Source organism: Lytechinus pictus, chromosome 1 (assembly GCF_037042905.1).
Source record: "Lytechinus pictus isolate F3 Inbred chromosome 1, Lp3.0, whole genome shotgun sequence".
Taxonomy (NCBI): Eukaryota; Metazoa; Echinodermata; class Echinoidea; order Temnopleuroida; family Toxopneustidae; genus Lytechinus; species Lytechinus pictus.
Genome location: NC_087245.1, coordinates 28,581,140 through 28,603,268, shown reverse-complemented (window position 1 = coordinate 28,603,268; position 22,129 = coordinate 28,581,140). Strand labels below are relative to the sequence as shown.

Sequence of the window (22,129 nt, the reverse complement as noted above, 5' to 3'; positions counted from 1 at the left end):
ACACCAGATTCATTTTCAGTTGAAAATAAAAAAGAAATAGCCTACGATCGGTTTGCTCTCTTGCCTATTTAATTTTGAGAACCCCCTCCCCCCTAAAATATAGTATATACCTAGGTCATGATTATTGATGTTTGACATAGAAGTCGCCATTTAAAATTAAGTGCTCCGAGGACTGCTATTCATAATAGGACTTATATTGGAGACTACAATTATGGAAAAGAATTTGATTTGTTATTATCTTTGTTTATATTATGAAAAGAGGTTCATTTCGTTTTCTGCAATAAAAAGAAAAAAGGGCTCCAGAAACTTAAAGAGATTTCATCGTATATGGCAACATTTTCTTTGGGAACCTCCTCTGTAATATTTTTTAGCAAAGATCCTGGCCATTTGCAGCTAAAACAAAGCAAAGATGCAGTAATAATCGTAACAAGCAATAACAAATAGATCATTAAAATAGATGAATAATAAAACTCTGAGGAGGAAAAAAACGAATGATCTGACATGATGTAATCACTGACAGACACCATAAACGATATTAATCAGGTCGCGCATTATGCTAATTAGTGACAAAATACTAATTTACATATTTTTACGCTATGCGCGAAGGACGTTCCGTGACCACGCCTTCATTTCGCTGGTGTACCAAAACAGTGGCGGTGTCCATAGGCTTGTATACGAAAAATGGGAGCAGTGTGCACTTTTGACCCTCCAAAATTTTCTTCAATTCTGACCGGATGCAGAAGCGGAGTTTCACCCCCCTGTATCATATCTGGTATAGCGCCATCTTCAGCTTGAATCGGAAAAGTCCGAATTGAGAAAGAAAAATTATTCGACCATTTTTTGTTGGGACTATCTTGTAAACTGCAATGGCTTTAGCTCGTACATCTTTCCTAAAAGCTTGGCGACCAGTAATAGCAGTCAGGTTTGTATCTATTGTAGTTAACATGTAACGGTATTTGCAATTTTAACCAAGAATTAACCTCTCTGGCTATGTTTTCGTGCGTGTGTCCTGGATGATCATGATGTCGTCATGTTAATTGCTAAATCTAGTCCCATGTGCAGATATCTGAGTAATGTTTGGTTCTACTTATTTTCCGAAAAAAGTTTAACATTTCTCGAACAGAATGCCAGCATGTTGCATGTATTTGATTTTTTCAAACTTGGTGATTTGGAAGTCTATAAATAATAATGAGTAGCTAGAGCATCAAGGATGGCATATGATAGACAGCTGGCAGCTCCGCAGCTGTCTGTTTCAAGGAGTTTTTAACATTTTTATTTTTTTAATTCTCGTAGTCGTAGACGTACATGTAGTCGTACGTGTACAGTCACAGACTCTGACAGCTTGCAATCGTGCAACCGTCATCCGCCATGAGGGGGTTAACAATGCAAAATCCTACAGACCGGGCTTATCGATTTTTGTCTTTATTTCATAAAAATATATATAAAGAACTGGACCTAAATAAAGATTAGTATTTGGCCTATTCCGTTTTGGCCTTGAAAGTGAATTGCACCGAAACGGGAAAAAATAAACTTAATAAAAGAAAAAACAGTGACTTACTAAAAGAAAAAACAGTGACTTACTTTTGCTGTCCCCTAAATGAAATACGGGATGATCAACAAAGCACGATGCATGAGCGGATCGAAAAGAAGGCTACACAATGTTAGAAAATTTAAAAGAAAAGGTAGGGATATTGAAAGAAAGAATGAAGGAGAGAAAGAAAAGAGATGAATTGAGAGGGAAAAAAAATAAAAGGAAGAAAGTTAGACTGAAAGAAGGATGAAAGAAAGAATAAAAATGAGAGAAAAAAGGTTTCTGTCATTCTTCGAAATGAACAAAGAAAGAAAGAAAAAGAAAGGAAGGGAAGATGAGTGAAAGAAAAAATAAAGGAGAGAAAAGGAAAAAGTAAGTAAGAAAAAGGAATGAAGGAAAGAAAAAATGTTTCCTTCATTCTTTGAAAGAAAGAAAGAAAAACAGGAAGGAAGGAAAAGAAAGAAAGAATAGGGAAAAGAATTAGAAGGAAAAAATAAAATAAAGAATTAATTTAAAGGATTAAAAAGAGGGAAGAAAGAATGAAGGGAGGAGAGAATGAAAAAAGACAGAAAATAATGGAAGCAGAAAAAGAATGAAAAGAAGAGGAAGGGAGAAGGAAGGAAAAACAAATGTAAGGAAAGAAAGAATGAAAGAAATAAAAAAGGAAATTAGAAAAAAGGAAAGTAAGAGAAAGAAGGAAAGAAAGATAAATGAACAGAGGGATAGAAAGGATCAGGAAAGAAAGATTGAAAATAAAGATAGATGGAACAAAAAAGGCAAGCAGGAAGGATAGAAGGATGAAGAAAGAAGGATAGAAAAGAAAGAAAAAAAGAAAGGAAGGAAGGAAGGAAAAACCTTCAAACTTCAAGCAATCAAAAGATCTAATCATCTAACAAAAATCTTAATTATATTGGGTTTTTTAAATACATGTATATTTCAAACATTGTTAGAAAGCTAAAATGTTTTAGAAATGAATAAAATTTCAAATTAAACATTGTCAAACTTAAAAAATTAGATGAAACATCGCGGCATCACACACAGGCATCTCTCATTCAATTACAAGATCACAACAATACTCAAACGAAAGCTGAAACAACTAGATCTAGTTATGAAAACTCAACTTGCTCCTCCGATTACATCACTAAATATTAAAGTAATCTGAGAATCCATAATATAATTATAAAGATTTCCTGCTGATTTGTGATTATTTTGGTGGAAAAACTGTTTATCATGTGAGATTGTTTGCACCATTGAGAATCTGCTCCATTGATCGTACGCCTAGCTAGTAGCCTGCCACACAAAGGCAGGAGGCTACATGCAGACTTGTGTAGCAAGAAAATCACCGCAGAACATGCGAAAGTTTACAGTAATCAATTTTGTTGTCTCTGCTTAGTCATCTGTTGGTTATTTGCCAGTTATTTTATGAAAATTTTGTCACTTTCTATGTATTAATTATGTTTCGTTCAATATTCAGAAATACGGGACAAATAGGCGTCCCGGGAAGGGTTTATTGGGACGCCAGGACAAAGCAAAATACGGGACGATCCCGGGAAATAAGGGACGTCTGGCTGTCGCGCAACTCCCACTTCCTTGGTTTATCTGAACTTAATACATAAACATATGGCCATTGAGTCCCACTACAGTTCGAGTAGAACTTCGGTCTATGTAATTGGTGAGTGGAGCCAACAGAGTTCAGCGGAACAACCAATATAACAGAAGGCCGAAGATTTTGGTATAAGGATGACAATGCAATGACCCTTGAAAATAATTTTTTTTATTTTTAAACCAGAATTCAAAATCAGATCGTAGCCTGTATCGTTAGGCTACAGTAGGGACGTCTGCACCTGGAATTTCGACATGTGCCTCCAATCAACATGGCAAAGTTATTTCACAAGTTATGTATATACACGACACTATCACTCACCACTTGAAAGTTCTGCTTTCAACTCTAAAATCCCCTCTGACAAGTCAAAATTCATCATTAAAAATGTGGAATCTTAGCCATATTTCCAGAGCATGCGGCAGCTTAGTCAGGGTCACAGAAAACCGCACTAAGATTGAAGAAATCTGTTGTGTCATTCCGAGTTTGTGAATATTCTCGCAAATTTAAGATCGTATCTTCCAACAAGGCCGTCTTTCAACATGGGGTCTGAGCCTGATTTGGGAGCAAATGGCCGCTGCAACTTCATGTTGCATACTGTATGTGGTGAGGCGCATTGCACGGACGCTCTCACACATTGACTTTTGAACCCGCAATGTGCTATGCTGAACGAAGGGCAGGAGCTGTCAAATTGTGGCCACAAAACATGACAATACATATCCAGATCTCATTAAATATTAAGGTGTAAGGTGAAAATAAACATTGCAATTAAAATTTGACAAATTATATTCAACAAATATTGTTGCAAATTTCATTTATGAAAAGATGCTTTAGAACAAAAAATATTGCAGAAAAGCTTAACATGTTGAATTGTAGGCAGGTTACTCTAGATCTAGACCCTAGTTCTGTTTTCAAGTTCGTGATCAAATAAGGTGATTTAATTAATCAAAGACCCTCTAACTTTCAAGTATGTTGGGGGACTTATTACAGACTACCAGTTCTGCAAATATTAACATGATCAGGCATTCTGTGAGAAAACCACTTTTGAAGTAGGCTGTGAAGCTCACATGTATTGAGGATATTTATGTATTTCTTATTTGGCACAATTCCACTTAAAGATTAAATGCAAGCCTCAAGATCGGATTTAATTTGAAAACTAATTGCAGCTTAATGTAGAACAAAATAGGATTTGCAATAATCAGCTTGAAGTCACGATCTATGTTGAAATTACCCACAATTAAATGTGGATGTAAACTCTCTATTATTAAGGAATATTGAACACTTTCAGTTGAGGTGCTAGTCCAGAAACTGAGATTGGCCTTGTTTATGAGGACATTTTTTTTTCACTTCCCCTGCGGGACATAGACGGCAATTGCAGGGATTGAGAGTGCTAAAAATAGATCCATTCACCAACAAATCAGGTCCCCCCAGATCACCGTCTATTTTTTATGACTTGGACATCTTCCAATAATCTTGATAGGAAACCTCATGTGTTTATCTGACTAGCACACTCAAGTGATGTCGGCACTTGACAGGTGAATGAACTATTTGAAAGATTTCTTGTGTGGAGAAATCCTTGAATACTGGAGTGATCCTTATTTCTGACCAGCACCTCTACTATATTTATCATTTTTATGAACTTCAGATTGTCATGAATGACCTGACTGACAAGTTATTTAAAAATCAGCAATCCTTCAAATTTACTGACGACTAATACTGCAACACATGATCAGGCATTCTCTCTCAGGAAATCAATTTGCTGCAAAGCTCTTGTCTGTTGAATATGCTTCTTTGGGGCATTATACCTATTTTTGAATAATTTTAAAGTCAAATAATATATGGTTATGACTTCAATCAAATTTAGCTGAAAGCAGATCACAAATATAACTTTTAATCATTAGCTTAAAGTCACATGTTTTAGAATTGAAATGACAAATAATTGAAAAAAGTTGATGTGAACACACTTTAATGCTGTATGATTTAAGAAAATGTACCAGTTTATTGTTTTCTAGAATTTCAGCTGTATTTTCAAAGTCTCTTCCAACAATACAAGCTACTTATGATGTAATATCAGCCCGGAAGATATCAGTGTGCATCGTTATCTGGTGAATTTGAGAATGAAGAAATGGGTTGATATATTATTTAAAAATAGATGCCAAATAAGCTTTCTATTTTCTTTTCTATTTCAGTCAAGTCAGAATGTCAGGTGAATACGGATCTGGATCTGGAAGTGTAAGTAACACTATCAAATATTTTCAAGTCTCATTAATATAAGATTAGGAAAGTCCTTGACCATAAGTCTGCTGCTATGGTTATACACTCATTTGTACTATCTCGATTAGATGTTGGAAATGCTCTTCTTTTCAATGTAACCTCATGCAATGTCAAAAAACTTTAGTATGCTCAGAATATAGCTGCCAGGGTTTTAACTGGTACGTCAAATATCAACACATTTCACCAATTCTCCAAAAGTTACATTGGTTGCCAATCCGGAAGCATATAGAATTTAAAGTACTTCTTCTCACTTGGAAAGTGTTAAATGGTATGGCACCAAAATATCTACAAGACCTTGTCATGCCTTATACACCAGCTCGTAGCCTAAGATCATCACACCAGTAACTTCTTAAGACTCCCAAGACACGTGTAGCATATGGTGCGCGAGCTTTCTCTACCTCAGCACCTTCTCTCTGGTATAATTTGCCATTGAATTTAAGAATTATACCATCACTGGAGACCTTCAAATCTAAACTGAAGTCTTATCTTTTCTAACAGTATTAGTTATTGGCACGTTGACACTCATCCAAACTTTCTCATTCTTTCTTTTCTTGTGCGCATCGGAATAGAATATTTCTAGATAGATGGCACTATATAAATGCCTATTATTATGTTGCTATTTAGCCTTCAAAGTAGGATTTGTCTGTTTCAATTTTCTTGGTTTCTAAGTCAATAATACGGGATGCTTGTTACGTAGTTTTATTTTAGTCATGACATTTGATAGGCCACCGGTCTCCAATTTATATTCATTTTTATTTTTTGTATGAAAAAAAAATTCTAAAAATCATAGTACACAATTTGCTTTATGTAAAAAGATGAAAATACTCTTTGCACCTAATTCCCTAAATCCTCTAAAAATCTATTAAAATACTGATTCTTTTTAAGGGGTTGGCATATCTAATTGTATCGATTCCGACTTTCATATCAATATATTGATGTTGTATTTACTATCATTGTTTCTTTTGGTTGCTAGGGTGGTGGAACTGGAGGATCTATCCGTGATGCTGGAGGTGCCTTTGGTAAAATGGAAGCTGCACATGAGGAACAGTATTTCAGGCAATTGGTGAGTAAAAGGAGGCGTTTTTTTATTCCAGTGACCCAGGTAGGGCTGGGTCTGATTCCCACTCGATACGTTAGTGCCCTTTGGTAAAGCATCCTCAATTTACCAGGTCCGTTAGAGAGGACCTTAGGCCTTTGCTCCTCTGGTTACATGCTTACAAGCATTTATGCTTTCTTAGCAATCGGGTGGAAAATCTCCACCATCTGATTGAACCATAGAAATAACAGTATACTCTGCATATATCAAATCTAGATAAAAAATTAAAGTCATATCATATTCAATACCCCCTCCATGTCATATCTTTCTTTTTAAATAACATTTACGTTGGTGTAACATGACAGTGCAACCATTTTATAGAAAAAGAAGTTTATGAGATATTTATGGAAGGAAGTAGATACTTTTTGTAGTTTGAAAGAGGGTAATAGAAAAGTGACTGTTTAATTAATGGAATGATTAATATACAATGTATCAGGGGAAAAAATAACACGGGCTGGGGGCAATTTACCCCCCCCCCCCTGCTCAAAAGGAGCCATGGAAATCCCCATTCCTTGCAATGTGAAAGCGTATCCAGTGTTGCAGATTTAGGCAGAAAGTTGTGAAAAGTAGCCCCGAAAAAAAAGAAAAGGAATTTTTGGCCTGCAATGTATACATATATGCTTCAAAGCGCCTCCAAAGAATGTAGATTGAGTAAATAATTTACAAATGATACACGGTATCGAGAGCATTAGTAAGACTTACAGACACAAGGTACTTTAAGAACAGTTCTAACATACAAAATGTATATAGCTAAGGTTTTTTGCGCTTTTTCAAAGGGAGCAAGTGTGGGTAATCACTCTAATACCTGAGCAGAATGATGTGTATTATATATTTCATGAAATGTTCATGTCGATCCCTGTTATTTGATAAGCCATCCTTGTCTCAAAACAAAGACCAGTCAATAGAACAAGTCAATAGTACCAGTCAGCAGCACTTATTCCTGTTAGCTGAAACAAGTGTCTGGACATGCAATGAGTAATAAATTTCAGCCAGTCACTTTATTCTTAGGATTCATACCGCCTTGTAATAAGTTTCACTTGCAAAGCTGTAGTTACAATAAGACAAAAAAATACAGCCTACAAGTTTAATGCAATTCCTTCATTATTTGTTTGTTTTTGTTTTTCTTTCTATGCAGCAAGCAGAACAGCTCAAAGCACTAAAGAAACATCATGACGAGGAAATTGAGGCACACGAGAGAGAGATCAACAGACACGAAGAAGCAATTCATAGGCTAAAGAAGCGAAAGGGAGAAATTGACCATAGCAGCGATAGTGATTAATTGAAATTGTTGTTATCCAGTTGTATATGACAAGATGTGTGAAGCATAATGTATTGCAAGATGATATTTTCTCAGATATTTGGTGCATTTTGCTTCAGAATAAATCCTATGATCAGTATTTCATTCAGAAACCAATGGTGAGGTACACTGATCGTAAAGAGATTTTTGAACTTTGTAAAGGGTTCGTTTCATGCCAGCCCATTCAAATTTTAAAGTGAAGATTTTATTTTATCGATTCTGTCACAAATTGATCTGAAATTAGTTATAGTATTAGATACTCTTATTATTTTTGTGTATAATGATCTTGATTGCCTTAAATTACGTTGTATGCTCAAAGCACAATCCACTTTACTTTTATTAGTCCATATGTGTAGGAGTACTTAAAAGTAGAAATGTATAACATTGCAACTACACTTGGAATCCCAATGTACACATCAACATCTTGTGTTTCCCCTCTGAAGAAACTACTGAATTTTCTGTTATTGAAAGTTTGCTCTCATTTGGCATTATATATATATGCTTACCATGTGCCATGAATACCAGGATTTAAGGTGTGATGCATTTATCTGTGGTAATTATTCAGATGTGATATTAATAAAAAGTCAAAACTGAAAAAAATATGGGTTTCAGCTGTTTGTTTGTAAAGAATATACTTTTATAACTATTATTCTCAGGGATGGTGTTTGGGTGGAGATGTAAATGCCTATACAAAATACCAACTGTGGTTTTAAAAGATGGAAGTATGATTTGTTGTATTTTACTTTTTTTGTTCCAATATATTTGCTATCACAGAGCTGCCAAGTAGTACAGATTTTGTGTATTTAGTACTGATCAATGAGAATACTGATGGTTTCATGCAAAATACTGATTTCTAAAGTTTCAGTTTTATGTGTTGTCTTATGTTACTTTGAAAATATTGATTTCCTCACCAAAATACTGATTTTCAGCTTTGAAAATACTGGATTATTCAGATTGGCAGCTCTGATGTTACTAGTACCCTATTTCTGTGTGCTTTTTTGCTACAAAATGGGCCTGTCCCAAGCCCAGTCAGGTAGTGAGGGACTTTCACAACTGGTTATGTTCCATTCAGTAACCATACATTGTTCACACGATTTGCAGTGGTTGTGACGAGTTGCACAATCAGTTATTCAAGCCCCTAAAGAAGATACTTTGAATGATATTCTTAGTTAGTAATTAACTAATAATTAATGTAATGTTTTTATAGTAAGCCCTTTTGACTCCAATCATACTGAAGGCCTTCAGTAATATAGTTAATGAATGGTGGTGATGAGGTGGTGGTGATGTTGATTAGGATGAGTTGGTGATGATGATGCTGATGCTGATAAAGATGAGTATGATAAAGATGAGGTGGTGATGGTGATGATGATGATGATAATGATTTTGGTGGTGGTGAGGATAATGATGAGGTTGTGGCGATGATGATGGTCATGATGATAATGATGGTGATCATGCCATTTATCTGAAAATTCTTCAAGGGCCCGCCATGTGTCGTACATTTGCTTGCACACTTTTGATTCTCGCTCGCATGCAACTTTTTATAAATGTAACGTGATACGCAATATCTAGCCCCCACAAAATGTTTGGCTCATTTTGCCGCGATTATCACTCCCTTAAAAACTTGTATATGAAAGTGGAAAAATCTCCATGGGATATATAGTTTAATTAACTTGCTTATGCCAGCTCCATGATTGGCAGCTAGACTAATCCCCGGGGGCCACTTCCATTGACGAGTGGATACCATGCGCGACCACGGGGTCTCGAAAAGCACTCTAAACACGTATTTTCCATGTTCTGAAAATGCACCCCTTAACAAGTATTGGAGTCTAACCATACCCTTAACAAGTATTTGAAACAAAACTATATACTCTTGGCAAGTATTCCCTGAAATGAACCCCTAAACAAGCAGCGATATTTTATCATGTTTATTGTTGTGTCACGGGTCCGTCGGTTTTACCTAATTTACACACCATTTGGTTTAGTACGGCCCCACCTTCCTCACCTCGCGCAAATCGGGACTCTAAATCCTTTTTTTGTTTTTGTTTTATCATCCCTGCAAATATGACCCTAAACACGTAGCTTTATTAGCGAAATAGATACCCTTTTTTCATTATTTTTGACACCCTTATCACGTTACGTACGTAACGTGCCCTATCTTGAAAAAGACATCAATTACGTGTTTTTTTTTTTGTCGCGCATGGTATCCACTCGTCAATGTAAGTGGCCCACCGGGGACTAATCAAGAATCTAGTTGAGGGCTTATTCATGATGAGAAGAAATTAAAGGATAAGTTAATTCCTTCCTTTCGATTCCTCTTTTCCGTTTTCTCTGAACGTCTCTGACGCACACCATCCCTCTCACTTTCTTTAACGTCTATAAATGTTGACACGGACTCTGCTGCCGGATTTTCCAAAGATGTCTGAGAAAACTGGTTAAATCTTTATTTCACACTTTTCGACCATAAAAAATACAAGATATTTTAAGTGTAGGGGAAGGCGGGGTAAGTTGTGACACTTTTTGCATTTTGCATGTTAGAATTGATATGACTAATAATATTGAAGAATTTCTTCAGAAATATTTTTCACCTATATATAATTTTCTACCCCCACACTGAAAGTCTTTGTTACCTTTGAAAAAACGGTGTCAAATGGCTCAACTTACCCCATTTGTGGGGTAAGTTGTGCCACCTTCTGGGGTAAGTTGAGCCACAAAAACTATGTACAAAATGTATGCGGGAAGAACCGGCATGTCAATTTTTTATTTAAAGTCTTTTCACTTGCTAATTCTCTATAAATATTACATCCTCTAAAAGTAATAGAACTGTCATGTGAATTTGCTCCGTTCTGCCTGCATATCAATGGCTTTTTTAAGGTTTTTTTTTATTTTTCATTATACATGTACATTACCATAAGAATTACCATGGCTCAACTTGCCCCATGTTGGCTGGCACAAATTACCCCAGTCCAAACTTAATGCGATATTTTCACATCCACACATTTTTTATGCATCCATCATGTAAAAGACTATGACAAGAATGAGAATCCATACCTGGACTAACAATAGGGGAAGACGGGGTAAGTTGTGACACTTTTTGCATTTTGCATGATAGAATTGATATGACTAATAATATTGTAGAAATAAGTACTTTGCCTTTGAATATGATTCTTGGGAAATCTTTTTCACCTATAACGTTCTACCCCCACACTGAAAGTCGTTGTGACCTTTGAAAAAAAAACGATGTCAAGTGGCACAACTTGCCCCATCTGTGGGGTAAGTTGTGCCACCTTCTAGGGCAGTAGCGTACCGTGACTCAGAGGAGACAAAGCATTGGGGGGGGGGGGCAAAGCATTGTTCACAGACAATGCACTGCCCCCCCAATGCTTTGTCTCCTGCGGTTCACGGTACGCTACTGTTCTAGGGTAAGTTGAGCCACAAAAACTATGTACAAAATGTATGCGGGAAGAACCAGCATGCCAGCCAATTTAAAGTCTTTTCACTTGCTAATTCTCTATAAATACTAACATTCTCTAAAAGTAAAAGAACTGTCATGTGAATTTGCTCTTTTCTGCCTGCATATCGATGGCTTTTTAAGGTTTGATTGTTTTTTTTATTTACATTACCATAAGAATTACCATGGCTCAACTTGCCCCATGTTGGCTGGCTCAACTTACCCCAGTCCGAAATTAATGCGATAATTTCGCATCAACACATTTCTTATGCATCCATCATGTAAAAGACTGTGACAAGAATTAAGATCCATACCTGGACTGACAATGTTGTTCTTATGTCTTTTTATATGTAAAGACGTGTGTTTGTAAAAAACACTTATCTATTTCACACCCTTTTTTTTATACTTTTTTGGCTGAAATTTGTATTTTCCCTCTAAAAAAGTACTTTTTGTTTCAAAGTTGAAAAAAATGTGGTGGGGTTAAGGGTTATGTAATGGGTCATCAATACATGACACCGCCATAATGTCTGACTCAATCATTATTGGCCTGGGGGTGGTGGCCCAACTTGCCCCTATGCTCAACTTACCCCGCCTTCCCCTATTGTTCTTATTTCTTTATTATATTTTAAAACGTGTGTGGGTAAAAAGCACATATCTATTTCACACCCTTTTTTACTTTTTTGGCTGAAATTTTTCCTCTAAAAAGGTACTTTTTGTTTCAAAGTTGAAAACAATGTGGTGGGGTCAAGGGTTATGTAATGGATCATCAATGCATGACACCACCACAATTTCTGACTCATTCATTCTTAGCCTGGGGGTGGTGGCTCAACTTGCCCCTATGCGCAACTTACCCCGCCCTCCCCTATACTTATATATTTAGGGTATATGCTTTACTTTTTCTAAAGCTTATTTTTTTAAGTCTAGCCAAACGTGTTTATTAGGTATGGTTTTTTTTCCCAAAGCTTTTTTCTTTTTTTGAAGACTAGCCAAAAAAGTGTTTAGGGTATGCTTTTTTCCCTAAGATTTTTCCCCCAGGGCTTTTTCCTCCTTGTTTTTAAAGTGTTCGGGTTGCAGTTCCCGATTGTACAAAACTTTTTTAGGGGTCATATTCTGGAGACAACTTGTTTCGGGGCCAAAATGTGTAAATGATCAGCCCGCGAAAAAAAATGTATAGGGGGTTATTTTCCACACAGGGAAAAACTCGTTTAGGGGGTGTAATTTGGTCACGCATGTGTACAGCAATACATTTGACTGCCCCCCCCCCCCCCCCGGGGGAGGAATCTACATGGATCATAAATCGGTTAAAGATAATGGCCTGCCGGCGCTATGTTTTGTCTGTATATTTTTGTTTCTGGAGAATGATCGGGTAAAGGGATAGAGAAAAGTCGACGAACATGAGGTTTTTGGTTTGGAGAAATTATGAGATGGAAAGACAAAACTGCGTAGACTGACAGTTGGGGACAGTCAAAGTAAAATTGAAGAGATGTGTCGGATCGGCCACGACCACGCCCACTTTGATTATTTACTTTAGTGAGCTGTGCACGTGCATTACTTCCGATCCCCGCTCCATGGCCGGCCATTTCTATGCTCTTTTCAGGTCAGTTGACTTGCTGCGGGAGACCACACAACATCAGGGGAAAATTGCTTAGTCATGGTAGGCATATGCCACACTCATTGGTAAGCATATATGCCACTCTCATTTGCTGCAAAGCTAGCTTGGAGAAGACGACCGAAGAAACATCGCCTGGCCTGCGCATGCATGATACGGTATCCCTTTGCAATCGCAAAAGTAGACAGGAATAACCGTCGTTTCTGGGGATTTATTCAACAATTTCTGACATTTTACTTTAATCCCCATTAGGTGAGTGGAGCCAACGCAGTTCAGCGGAACAACCAAAATACAGAGACTGAAGCTTTTGGTCTATCGCAAAAGAAGCCCGACCTGGCCCGACGTGTTGACAGCGTTCGCTCGATGGTTAAGTTGGAGGACAAAACTTTTACTTCACTTTAGTAGCATATATTTACTTGGCACTGGCTTAATTGCTTAGAAAAAAGACACATCAGATCAGGTCATGGCAACACAAAGCGGATTGAAAGTAGTTCTGTTCCTGGGAACATGCAGAGAAGGACGAGTCGGGATTCGAGTGGCAAACTTCATGATCAACCAACTGAAAGCAAGAGGACATGACGTGCATTTTATGGGTATAACAAATATAGTCGAGGCCTAATTCCTAATACTCATGCCCTATCTTAGCTCAAGTTATAGCTTAGTGATATGTTTAGCCCATTTTGTGAACAATTAAGTTGTTGCTCTTAGTCTCAATGCCATTGCATAAATTTTACTTACAAAGTTGCAATGTAAGTCAAATTTAGCCCCAAATCAATAATTTCTAAAGTTACTACCGGTAGTAGTAGTAGTAGTAGGTAGATCTATGATGGTCTGCTACTTGCATCAACAATAATAAATTTATTTGTTTTTACTTTTACTATTTAAAATTAATCTGTATTGTAAATTTGCATCTGAAATTTGCAATTGATTGCAAATATTTTCTTGCAAACACCTGCAGACCTGGGGGGGGGGGTGGGGGTGGGCACTTCCATCGACGAGTAGATACCATGTGTAACCATGGGGTTTCGAAAAGCATCCTAAACAATTATTTTCCATGTTCTGAAAAAATGCACCTCTTAAAAGTATTGGCATGTCAAACCCTATCGTGTATTTGAAACAAAAAATGTACCCTTGACAAGTATTCCCTGAATCGACCCCCTAAACAAGTACAACGATATCTTAGATCTAATTGTTATGTCACGGGCATGATCATGGACGTCGGCTTTACCTTTACTTTCATTGGGTTTAGTACCTCCCCACACCTCGCTCAACTTGGACCCTAAACACGTAGTGTTGGGGCAAAAAGTACATCCTTTATAGAGTATTTTAGTCTTTTTATACCCTCGCAAGCACATATAGTTTTCCTAGCGAAATATCTTTTTTTTCATTATTTGAGAGTTTTTGACACCCTTATTACGTTACTTATGTAACATGCCCTATATTGGAAGAGAGATCCTTTTTACATGTTTTTGGTCACGCATGGTATCCACTCATCAATGGAACTGCCCCCCCCCCCCCCCCCCGGGCCTGCAGAGCTGAATGAGATTACAATGAGAGTTGACAGTAGATTCCTGTCTTAGTTAGATTTCAAGAAATTTTCAGGGGCTTGGTACAAAACACAAAAATCTGCTCAAATTGTATAACATTGTGTTGTAATTGTTTGATTTAAAAAAAGAGAGCAATCCAATCACAGAAGCTGGTTTGTTTGCATAAAGTGAAAATTGTGAGTAATCTCCCACCTGCACAGGGGTGTCTTTACAATATTCTGGAATTGAAACCTCGCTTGTTTTTCTCCTTTCCAACCAATTTCTGTAATCTTTCAAATTCCACAGATGCACAGGAACTGAATCTTCCAATCCTGACCAAACCGTTGCACTTCTACACGGACCAGACGCAAGCCCCTGCTATCCTTCAGGAAGCAAAGACAAAGATCGTTGCTGCCGATTGTTATGTTGTGGTCTCTGGAGAGTACAATCACTCCATCCCACCAGGTCTTAGCAATCTATTTGATTACTTCCCTGCGTCTATCTTCAGCTACAAGCCTTCGGGGATCGTATGTTACTCCCCAGGTAAACTGGTGTTCCCTGTATTCTTCCAAATTAGTAATTTTTCATTTTACCAGGGGCCTGTTTTAGAAAAGATACAATCAGTAAATTGTACAACGTGTGTAACTGTAAGTCTGGCAACCATGTGCAAATAAAAGATACTATCGTTTTAAATATTATGCATGGCTATTTCTCTTTGTTACAGCCCCAGATCTATGCAATATTCAAAGTCTTGTCTAGTTGTTGTGAATCTAAGGAACATTATTTGTCATAAATTTGTGTGAAAAATGGTTTCTTAACAAGTGGTACGTAAGAGAAAATGTTAATTTGATCATGCCAAAAATACAATGATAAGAGAAAGGGAGTGTTCGATAATTTGACTATTTTTTCTTTTTCGATAAATGATACACAACTTCACCCGCTTGCATCTAATAGGTAGGAAATTTGAGGATACAGCCTTATATAACTTTCAGACATTAATTAGTGAACTAAATCTAAAACAATTATTTGTTCAAAGGGTCTGTATTAGAGTAAATATTAATAAAGCATTACAGAGTGTGTGTTAAATCTTACTCAAATGTGAAATTGAAATTTTCTCTAAGAATAAATAAAAAAAGATTAAAATGTGTCATAAACCATTTGTATTAAGTTTCATTTATTAAATTGGTTATCTTTGCTCTCATCCATCCCTTTTTGTTCCTTCTACTTTTGTTGTTGTGGTTGAAGAACGTTGGCATCTCTGTAGATCTACCCATGGACCTACAGAGTACTGTAGTAGGTCCATGCTGTACCTGACATGTGTCTGATATATGATCACATGACAAAGCAAGTCATCACCTGATTTTTTTTCTCTCATTCCCGTAGGTCCTTATGGTGGGATGAGGGCCGCCATTCAGCTGAGGGCATTCCTGGGCGAAATGGGCTGCATCAGCGTGTCCAATATCTTTGGCATCCCCAACGTCGGTAACGCTATCAGCAAAGAGGGGAAACCCCTCAACGAGTACATGGAGAAAGGGGCCGAGAAGCTCCTGGCTCAGCTGGACTGGATGGCCGAAGCTATGAAGGCTAAGCGTGAGAAAGAGTTTACTTCATGAGGTCTATCCTCATCCAATGTGGATTTAAAACCTAGAGGAGGCTGGTTTTGGGCTCTAGATAAGAAAAATTGTGTGGATACAGCATTTGCTCTGTTAAGTTCCCTATTCCTTCTCCAAGACTATTGAAGTCTTTACTTTCAGACCCTGTTCTGGACCAAATTGTCTTAATCAAACCCAGTTTAATACTTATGTCTATTTGTTTATCGTAATGGAATAAATCATCTTTTGAGCTGAGAGGAAGCGATGCAGTTGTCACCAGGGCAAATGTGGCATTGAGTTTTGGGTGTTTTAGCAGGGTTTAAACTTGGTTCGTGCTTTGCCTATATGATATATAAGCTGTGTCTTTCATATAGATAGATGGCATACACTATATTCATGTATAGAGTAGTCTTTTGTGACAAGGGATTTGTTTGAATATGAATATGATCTGCAAATGGTTGGCGATGATGTTATTATGAGCAAGGAAAGAGTGGGAAATTAATATGGATGTGCCATCTAGTACTTCACTGCCCATCTTAATTAACTTCATTAAAGTTCAGTGTAGTTTGATTATTGAGTCTAGGGCCCATTTCATAAAAACTACTGCAACCTTTTGCTATTACTGTATTGTAACTACCATGGAAAACTTTATTTTGATTGGCTGCTTTACCGAGTTACCATGGTAATGGCAAAGTAACATTAGTTGTAAACTCTTGATGAAACAATGCCCTAATAGGTGCTATTAGGTGATCAAGCTTGAATTGTAATATTTTACCTCGTCAAAAAAAGAGTAATTTTGAATTCTAGTATCGTAGAGGGTTATTTCAACTGTTTCATTTCCTGATTATATAACTTAATGAACTTTTTAAGTTCGGAGGATGAGGATGAAACAATCATTCTATTTGAAATTTGCGCAACTTCAGGAATGCAGACAAGATTTCCTGTCGGCACTTCCAGTTGACAATTTACCCATCCAAGTTTTGCAATATGATCGAATATATTTTATCAGGCAATCATGCATAGTCAAATAAGTTTGTTTTCAATCGTGCAATGGACAGAATACTTCATTTGGCTACACCTCGTTGAATGGATCTTCATCTTTCACCTCGTGAAATATTCTTTCCATTGAACCCATTATAAGCATTGATTATTGTGTAATATATTCCACTAGTTGTGAGTTAAGTTACATGATAAAATCAATTAATTTTCACCTTGATAGTGTAGGTTTTCTTATTGAGCTTGTTACAAGTGAACTGGACAAGTGGGTAAAGTTAATTACCTAAAGTTGAATCTCTTGGGACCCCAGAAACCTATTTGACTTGGGAGAAAATTTGTGTTACAAGTTACACCATCGTGGCTAAACCCAGTTGGTCTACTGTAAATTTGGTCCATTCGCCACTTTGTCCAACCATCATTTTGTCATTACTCACTTTGGTCACATGTCAATTGGTTTAATGGCTGGATGACCTTAATTTCCACTTTGTCTGCCTACTTTTTCATACTTGGTGTCAAGTAGAAAGTTGTTAAAAACTTCATTAAAAAAATCATCTTATCATGTAGATTATTAAGTGGTGTTAGACCATGTGTATTTTGACAAAATTGTTAGACTAAGTGTATTTTGACAAAATTGTTAGACCAAGTGTTTTTGACAAAATTGTAATAGCCTAATTGGAAATGAGACAAAATGAGAAATGGCTTAGTGGCAGTCAGACCAAATACTTAATAGACAAACGTTTGTAGACGAACTAGGATCAGACCATGTGGGATGAGAGCAAATGGAATGTTGGCAAAATATTACCACTTCCCCGTATTCAGATTTACCCAAATTTGATTACATTCAGATTGTATGATGCAAGTATTTGGAGGGTGAGATGTTGAATATCACTTGATAAGTGGTAATTTAGAAAACCAAGCACAATTAGCTTAGATACTTATATCATGCTTTCAGCTACAGTACTTTATAGTGGTAATTTTGGATTAAGTAAGCTTTATATTTGTGTAATACAGGTATGTAGCAGTCTTTCAAGTAGGTTGAGGAGTTTATATACACTCCTGTAAACAAATGATAAACATAGCCTAGAAAGTCCTCATGGGGGCGCTAATAGCAATATATTAATTGTCATGTACAGGGCACAGTACAAAAAAGGTTGATATCTCTGATTATCGACCTCTTTATTTTGAAGGAAAATTTTTAGATTAAATGTCTTATGCCTATTCAAGTAAAAATTGTTGGTGTCTTATTTTATAGATTGTTGGAATCCTTGTGTTGTAATGGTATACAACGTATGATCTGCATTGGTGTCATAAATATATATCTGGATAATTCTTGCTTAAAAAGCAAATCATCAGACTTTATAACTAAGATAGATGTTAATAAACCAAATTCATTATATTTCAGTACTTTGCATTTACAATTTAATGACCAATTTTCAATAGTTACGGTATTCCAGAGTGACATTTTTGTTCCAATTCATAGCTTCTGCAATACCAGTAATATATCATGAATGTCTGTTAAAGAAGAATAAATGCAAATACATGTACATTTACATTATATTTCCAGTCAAGGCTGTTTGCAGGAATTGTTTTCTAGGGGTCAATAATCTATCAAATGTCCATCGATGTCTGCAAGCAAGGGGGTGATTTTTATGACCTGATCACAAGGACACGTTTTTTGTTTTATTTTGAAATTGAAAGTACAGTGTTCAGCTAATAGATATGGGGGGGGGGGGGTTGGCAGTTTAAACAGGTTTTAAAAATTCCCCACTGCATATGTGAAATGAAAATAGATATACCTCATTAAAGAATGAAAGTGAATGCAAATGTGTATAGTTTTGTACCAATTTTCTATTATGAATTATAGTTTTAGAATGTTTATTGATTTCTAATAAATTTGAAACAACTCTCCTTTCCTTTTTATATATTTGTTCATGTTTATATGACTCTTACATAATTGGTTTGAAAAAAATTGTTTATTTATACTAGATCTTGCAGTACGATACATTATAAATAGCATGTGCAAAGTCCTGGATTGTTAAAAAATTTTGGTTTCGAGACTAGGAGTTCCAGATATTGTTGACTCTTTATTGAATTCTTTATTCACAGACTGTGAATGCGAAGTGCAGGTTTTTGGGGTTGCTTCAGTCGGCTTTGCGTACGCTGGGTGAATAAAGAATTCAATTTAAAAATGGTCTAGAACTAGACTATAAAGTTGGAATTTGATATCATACTTGTACCTGTCAAGGATCAGACTATACCTGCAGATTTACTACCATCCCCACGGCCCACCCTATCTCCCCCCCCCCCCCCGTCTCTCTCTGTTTCCTCTATATGTTTGTGTCTGAGGGGGGGATTGGATAAGATGGTCAAAATGATATTTCTTCCAAGAGTTATACTTGGTTTGGGGTTTTTTTGGGGGGGGTCCTGTGTGGATTATAATCAAACACTCATATGCCGGTACACTTGATAATTAAGTGCATGGTAGGGCTTATGCCGTCGGTACATGACAATGGCACACTTTATATATAGGATCAAGATATTGTAATTCATTTAAAGCCCTAATACTATGCATATCTTTTTCACAATAAATCCCCAGGAAAATAACTCTTAGCAAAAAATCAAACACTCATATACATGACAATGGCACACTTTCAGGTTCAAGATATTGTAATTCATTAATAGCCCTAATAATATGCATATCTTTTTCACAATAAATCGATCCCCAAACGATTTATTTTATGAAACAGATATGCATGGGGAAAGGCGGGCAAGCAATATTGCAACAACAAAAAATGTAATATAAAGACATTTTATTTTAATTATTTACACATTTCAAAATGCATCATTGATTGTTGAATAGCAACAGAATCGGGGCCAGCTTACAGAGAAAAACAATTGAAATATGCCTATATAGGAAAATTTGCTCTGGAGCTAGGGAAAGTCTACTTTTGGGCAAGTAATTCTTTCTTGAAAGAAAAATATCAACATATAAAGTTGGGAAAAAACATTTTGTTCATAATTTCTTAGAATGGAAAAGTTACCGCCCCCCCCCCCCCCCCCTTCTTTTCTAATAATTGGATGGCGCATGCGTGTTTTACATCGTCAGATTTATATTTCGAAAAGTAAACAGCTGACTTTACCGGAGACCTTTTAGCTGTCCGAAATCTTTCACCGTTCTGCATATTTTAGTGGTAAGTCCCTTTTTTTATTGCATATATCTGAACTTTTGTGTTGAATGTGGTAGTTGGAATTCGGATATTTCGGTTTTTCTGTCGGCTGAGTCTCGAGAGATAGAAAGAAAAATACAAATAAGTTTGCATTGAACTGAGTTTGAAGTTTGAACAGGCCGAATGTGGTCTTCGGGGATGTAGCTCTTGTGCAATTGGATAGTATTTCTCACAGGATTGTGATGAGCCCATTTGATATGCGTGAATAACAATTGCTTGCGCTGGTAATGAGGTTAGCCTGTGTGAAATATTATTAGGCCTAGACCGTGATATCGTGTTGATGTAGATCTAGATCTAAAGTTAGGTCTACTGCCTGTGAAGGACGTTCAGCCATTTTCATATTTGTAATATTTCTTCTCAGTAATTGTGTGTTTCATGACTAATAATGGCAATGCAAGTCAGATGCCATTTCCAATTTCAAAGATGAAAAGAACAGCGAGTGCAACGGCCAACGTGCAGGTGTATGATGGGGGGACCTAAAGCTACGCATTTTGTTTACAAACGATAAAAACTATGCCAGTTTTAATATTCTAACAAATCATCTTTCACAAATTTGTGTAAATATTGTAAAGATTCATAACCATAAAGAAAATATCACAAAACTCACTAATACGAAAATCCTGCCGTGTTTTCCGAACACCTCTTGATTTCGCCGCCCGATATAGAGGGGTCCTAAAGCTACGCACTCAATTTATCATGCAAAGAAAAAGTATTTCCTGTCCCTAAACTTCTAAATAATGTTCATATTCTTATAGGAAAATATGAAATCAAAGTGAATATAACTCCAAAATTCCAAACAGTTGCTGGTTTTCTCTGTATTTAGCGATTTATTGCAGCCTCTGTACAAAAACTGAATAGGAATCGTTCGTCACACTGCAGTCACTAGCTCCACACACAGAGTGCGCATTTTGAAATTGAAATTGCATGCGCATTGGAGTGGTGCGTAGCTTTAGGACCCCCTACCATACATCTATTCTAACCCAGGGAGCTCCCGCCCGCATAGCGGGCGGGAGCCCAGGGGCTTACCGTGTATTTTACCATACTCACGGGACTAGGGTGATTTATGGTCTAAATATTTCTCCAAATGAATTGTGAAAACAGAAATTATGCACTTACCACGATTATATGGATGAAGGTCTAACGAGTGGCAGTTTCCTGACATCTGGGCACAAACTGGAACCTAAAAAAAACGAAAAGTTCTCTCCTTCTACCCCAGTCTCGATCGGCCATTTTGTTACAATTCATCACAAAAATGGCCGATCGAGACGGGGGTAGAAGGAGAGAACTTTTCGTTTTTTGAGGTTCCAGTTTGTGCCCAGATGTCAGGAAACTGCCACTCGTTAGACCTTCATCCATATAATCGTGGTAAGTGCATAATTTCTGTTTTCACAATTCATTTGGAGAAATATTTAGACCATAAATCACCCTAGTCCCGTGAGTATGGTAAAATACACGGTAAGCTCCTGGGCTCCGGCCCGCTGCGCGGCCGGAGCTCCCTGGGTTAGTGTACATCATGTCATGATCAAGAAAGACAGATTATCAATAAGTTAGGCCCACTCACACTAGTGCGAGGTTAGTAATAGATCTATACTAACCTCGCACAATGAACCGCGTTTAAACGTTTGGCAGTGGATTTCTAGTACTAGTGCCAGTGGGTCGGGCGTGCTGCGAGTGCGACGCCACTTCTGGCATCCACAACACACGACTTCTATGGCTTGATTTGTTGTGCGCGGCAGCATGTAATGAACCCTTGAGTTGAGTGAGTTAGGCCTATTATTAAAGTTAGGGCAGCTGGCAGGGCCAGGAACTGACAGCAGTGTCTGTGAGTTGGTGTGAGAATGAACCCGGGCCGGGCTCCTACATTTATAAATAAATTAGGAAAGGCTGTAATACAGGTGTGAAAAAGAGATTTGGGGGAAGAGCGAGAGTTTGA

At 37.0% G+C, this 22,129-nt stretch overlaps 3 protein-coding genes across 5 annotated transcripts in view; all 3 read left to right on the top strand.

Moving 5' to 3' along the window:
• The first annotated feature begins 787 nt into the window (after positions 1-787).
• Positions 788-8,398, top strand: LOC129260580 (ATPase inhibitor A, mitochondrial-like). The gene is made up of 4 exons (XM_054898548.2): positions 788-922; positions 5,321-5,363; positions 6,379-6,468; positions 7,637-8,398. The coding sequence occupies exons 1-4, from the start codon at positions 867-869 to the stop codon at positions 7,778-7,780; spliced, it is 333 nt and encodes a 110-aa protein (XP_054754523.1). The 5' UTR covers positions 788-866; the 3' UTR covers positions 7,781-8,398.
• Positions 8,399-12,525: 4,127 nt separating this feature from the next.
• Positions 12,526-18,889, top strand: LOC129260565 (uncharacterized). 2 transcript variants are annotated; one of them, XM_064099755.1, is made up of 4 exons: positions 12,833-12,923; positions 13,108-13,448; positions 14,688-14,924; positions 15,765-18,889. In XM_064099755.1, exons 2-4 carry the CDS (start codon positions 13,319-13,321, stop codon positions 15,992-15,994), a joined length of 597 nt encoding a protein of 198 aa, XP_063955825.1. In that variant the 5' UTR covers positions 12,833-12,923; positions 13,108-13,318; the 3' UTR covers positions 15,995-18,889. The 2 variants fall into 2 exon arrangements, with proteins under 2 accessions (XP_054754509.2, XP_063955825.1); XM_054898534.2 differs by having other exon boundaries at positions 12,526-13,448.
• Positions 18,890-20,050: 1,161 nt separating this feature from the next.
• Positions 20,051-22,129, top strand: part of LOC129260547 (protein PHTF1-like) — a 32,746-nt gene continuing 30,667 nt past the window's right edge. For both annotated transcript variants that reach the window (XM_064099725.1, XM_064099719.1), the window contains exon 1: positions 20,051-20,160. The gene's annotated coding sequence lies outside the window, so the exon portion shown is untranslated. The remainder of the gene's footprint in view (positions 20,161-22,129) is intronic.

What these genes read in the sequence shown, in the direction of transcription:
- LOC129260580 (XM_054898548.2), top strand. Translation starts at nt 867, where the DNA reads ATGGCTTTAGCTCGTACATCTTTCCTAAAAGCTTGGCGACCAGTAATA. An exon ending in CGACCAGTAATAGCAGTCAG is followed by an intron (nt 923 to 5,320) that starts GTTTGTATCTAT and finishes TTTCTATTTCAG; the next exon opens with TCAAGTCAGAATGTCAGGTG. An exon ending in AACAGTATTTCAGGCAATTG is followed by an intron (nt 6,469 to 7,636) that starts GTGAGTAAAAGG and finishes CTTTCTATGCAG; the next exon opens with CAAGCAGAACAGCTCAAAGC.
- LOC129260565 (XM_054898534.2), top strand. Translation starts at nt 13,319, where the DNA reads ATGGCAACACAAAGCGGATTGAAAGTAGTTCTGTTCCTGGGAACATGC. An exon ending in ACATGACGTGCATTTTATGG is followed by an intron (nt 13,449 to 14,687) that starts GTATAACAAATA and finishes CAAATTCCACAG; the next exon opens with ATGCACAGGAACTGAATCTT. An exon ending in GATCGTATGTTACTCCCCAG is followed by an intron (nt 14,925 to 15,764) that starts GTAAACTGGTGT and finishes TCATTCCCGTAG; the next exon opens with GTCCTTATGGTGGGATGAGG.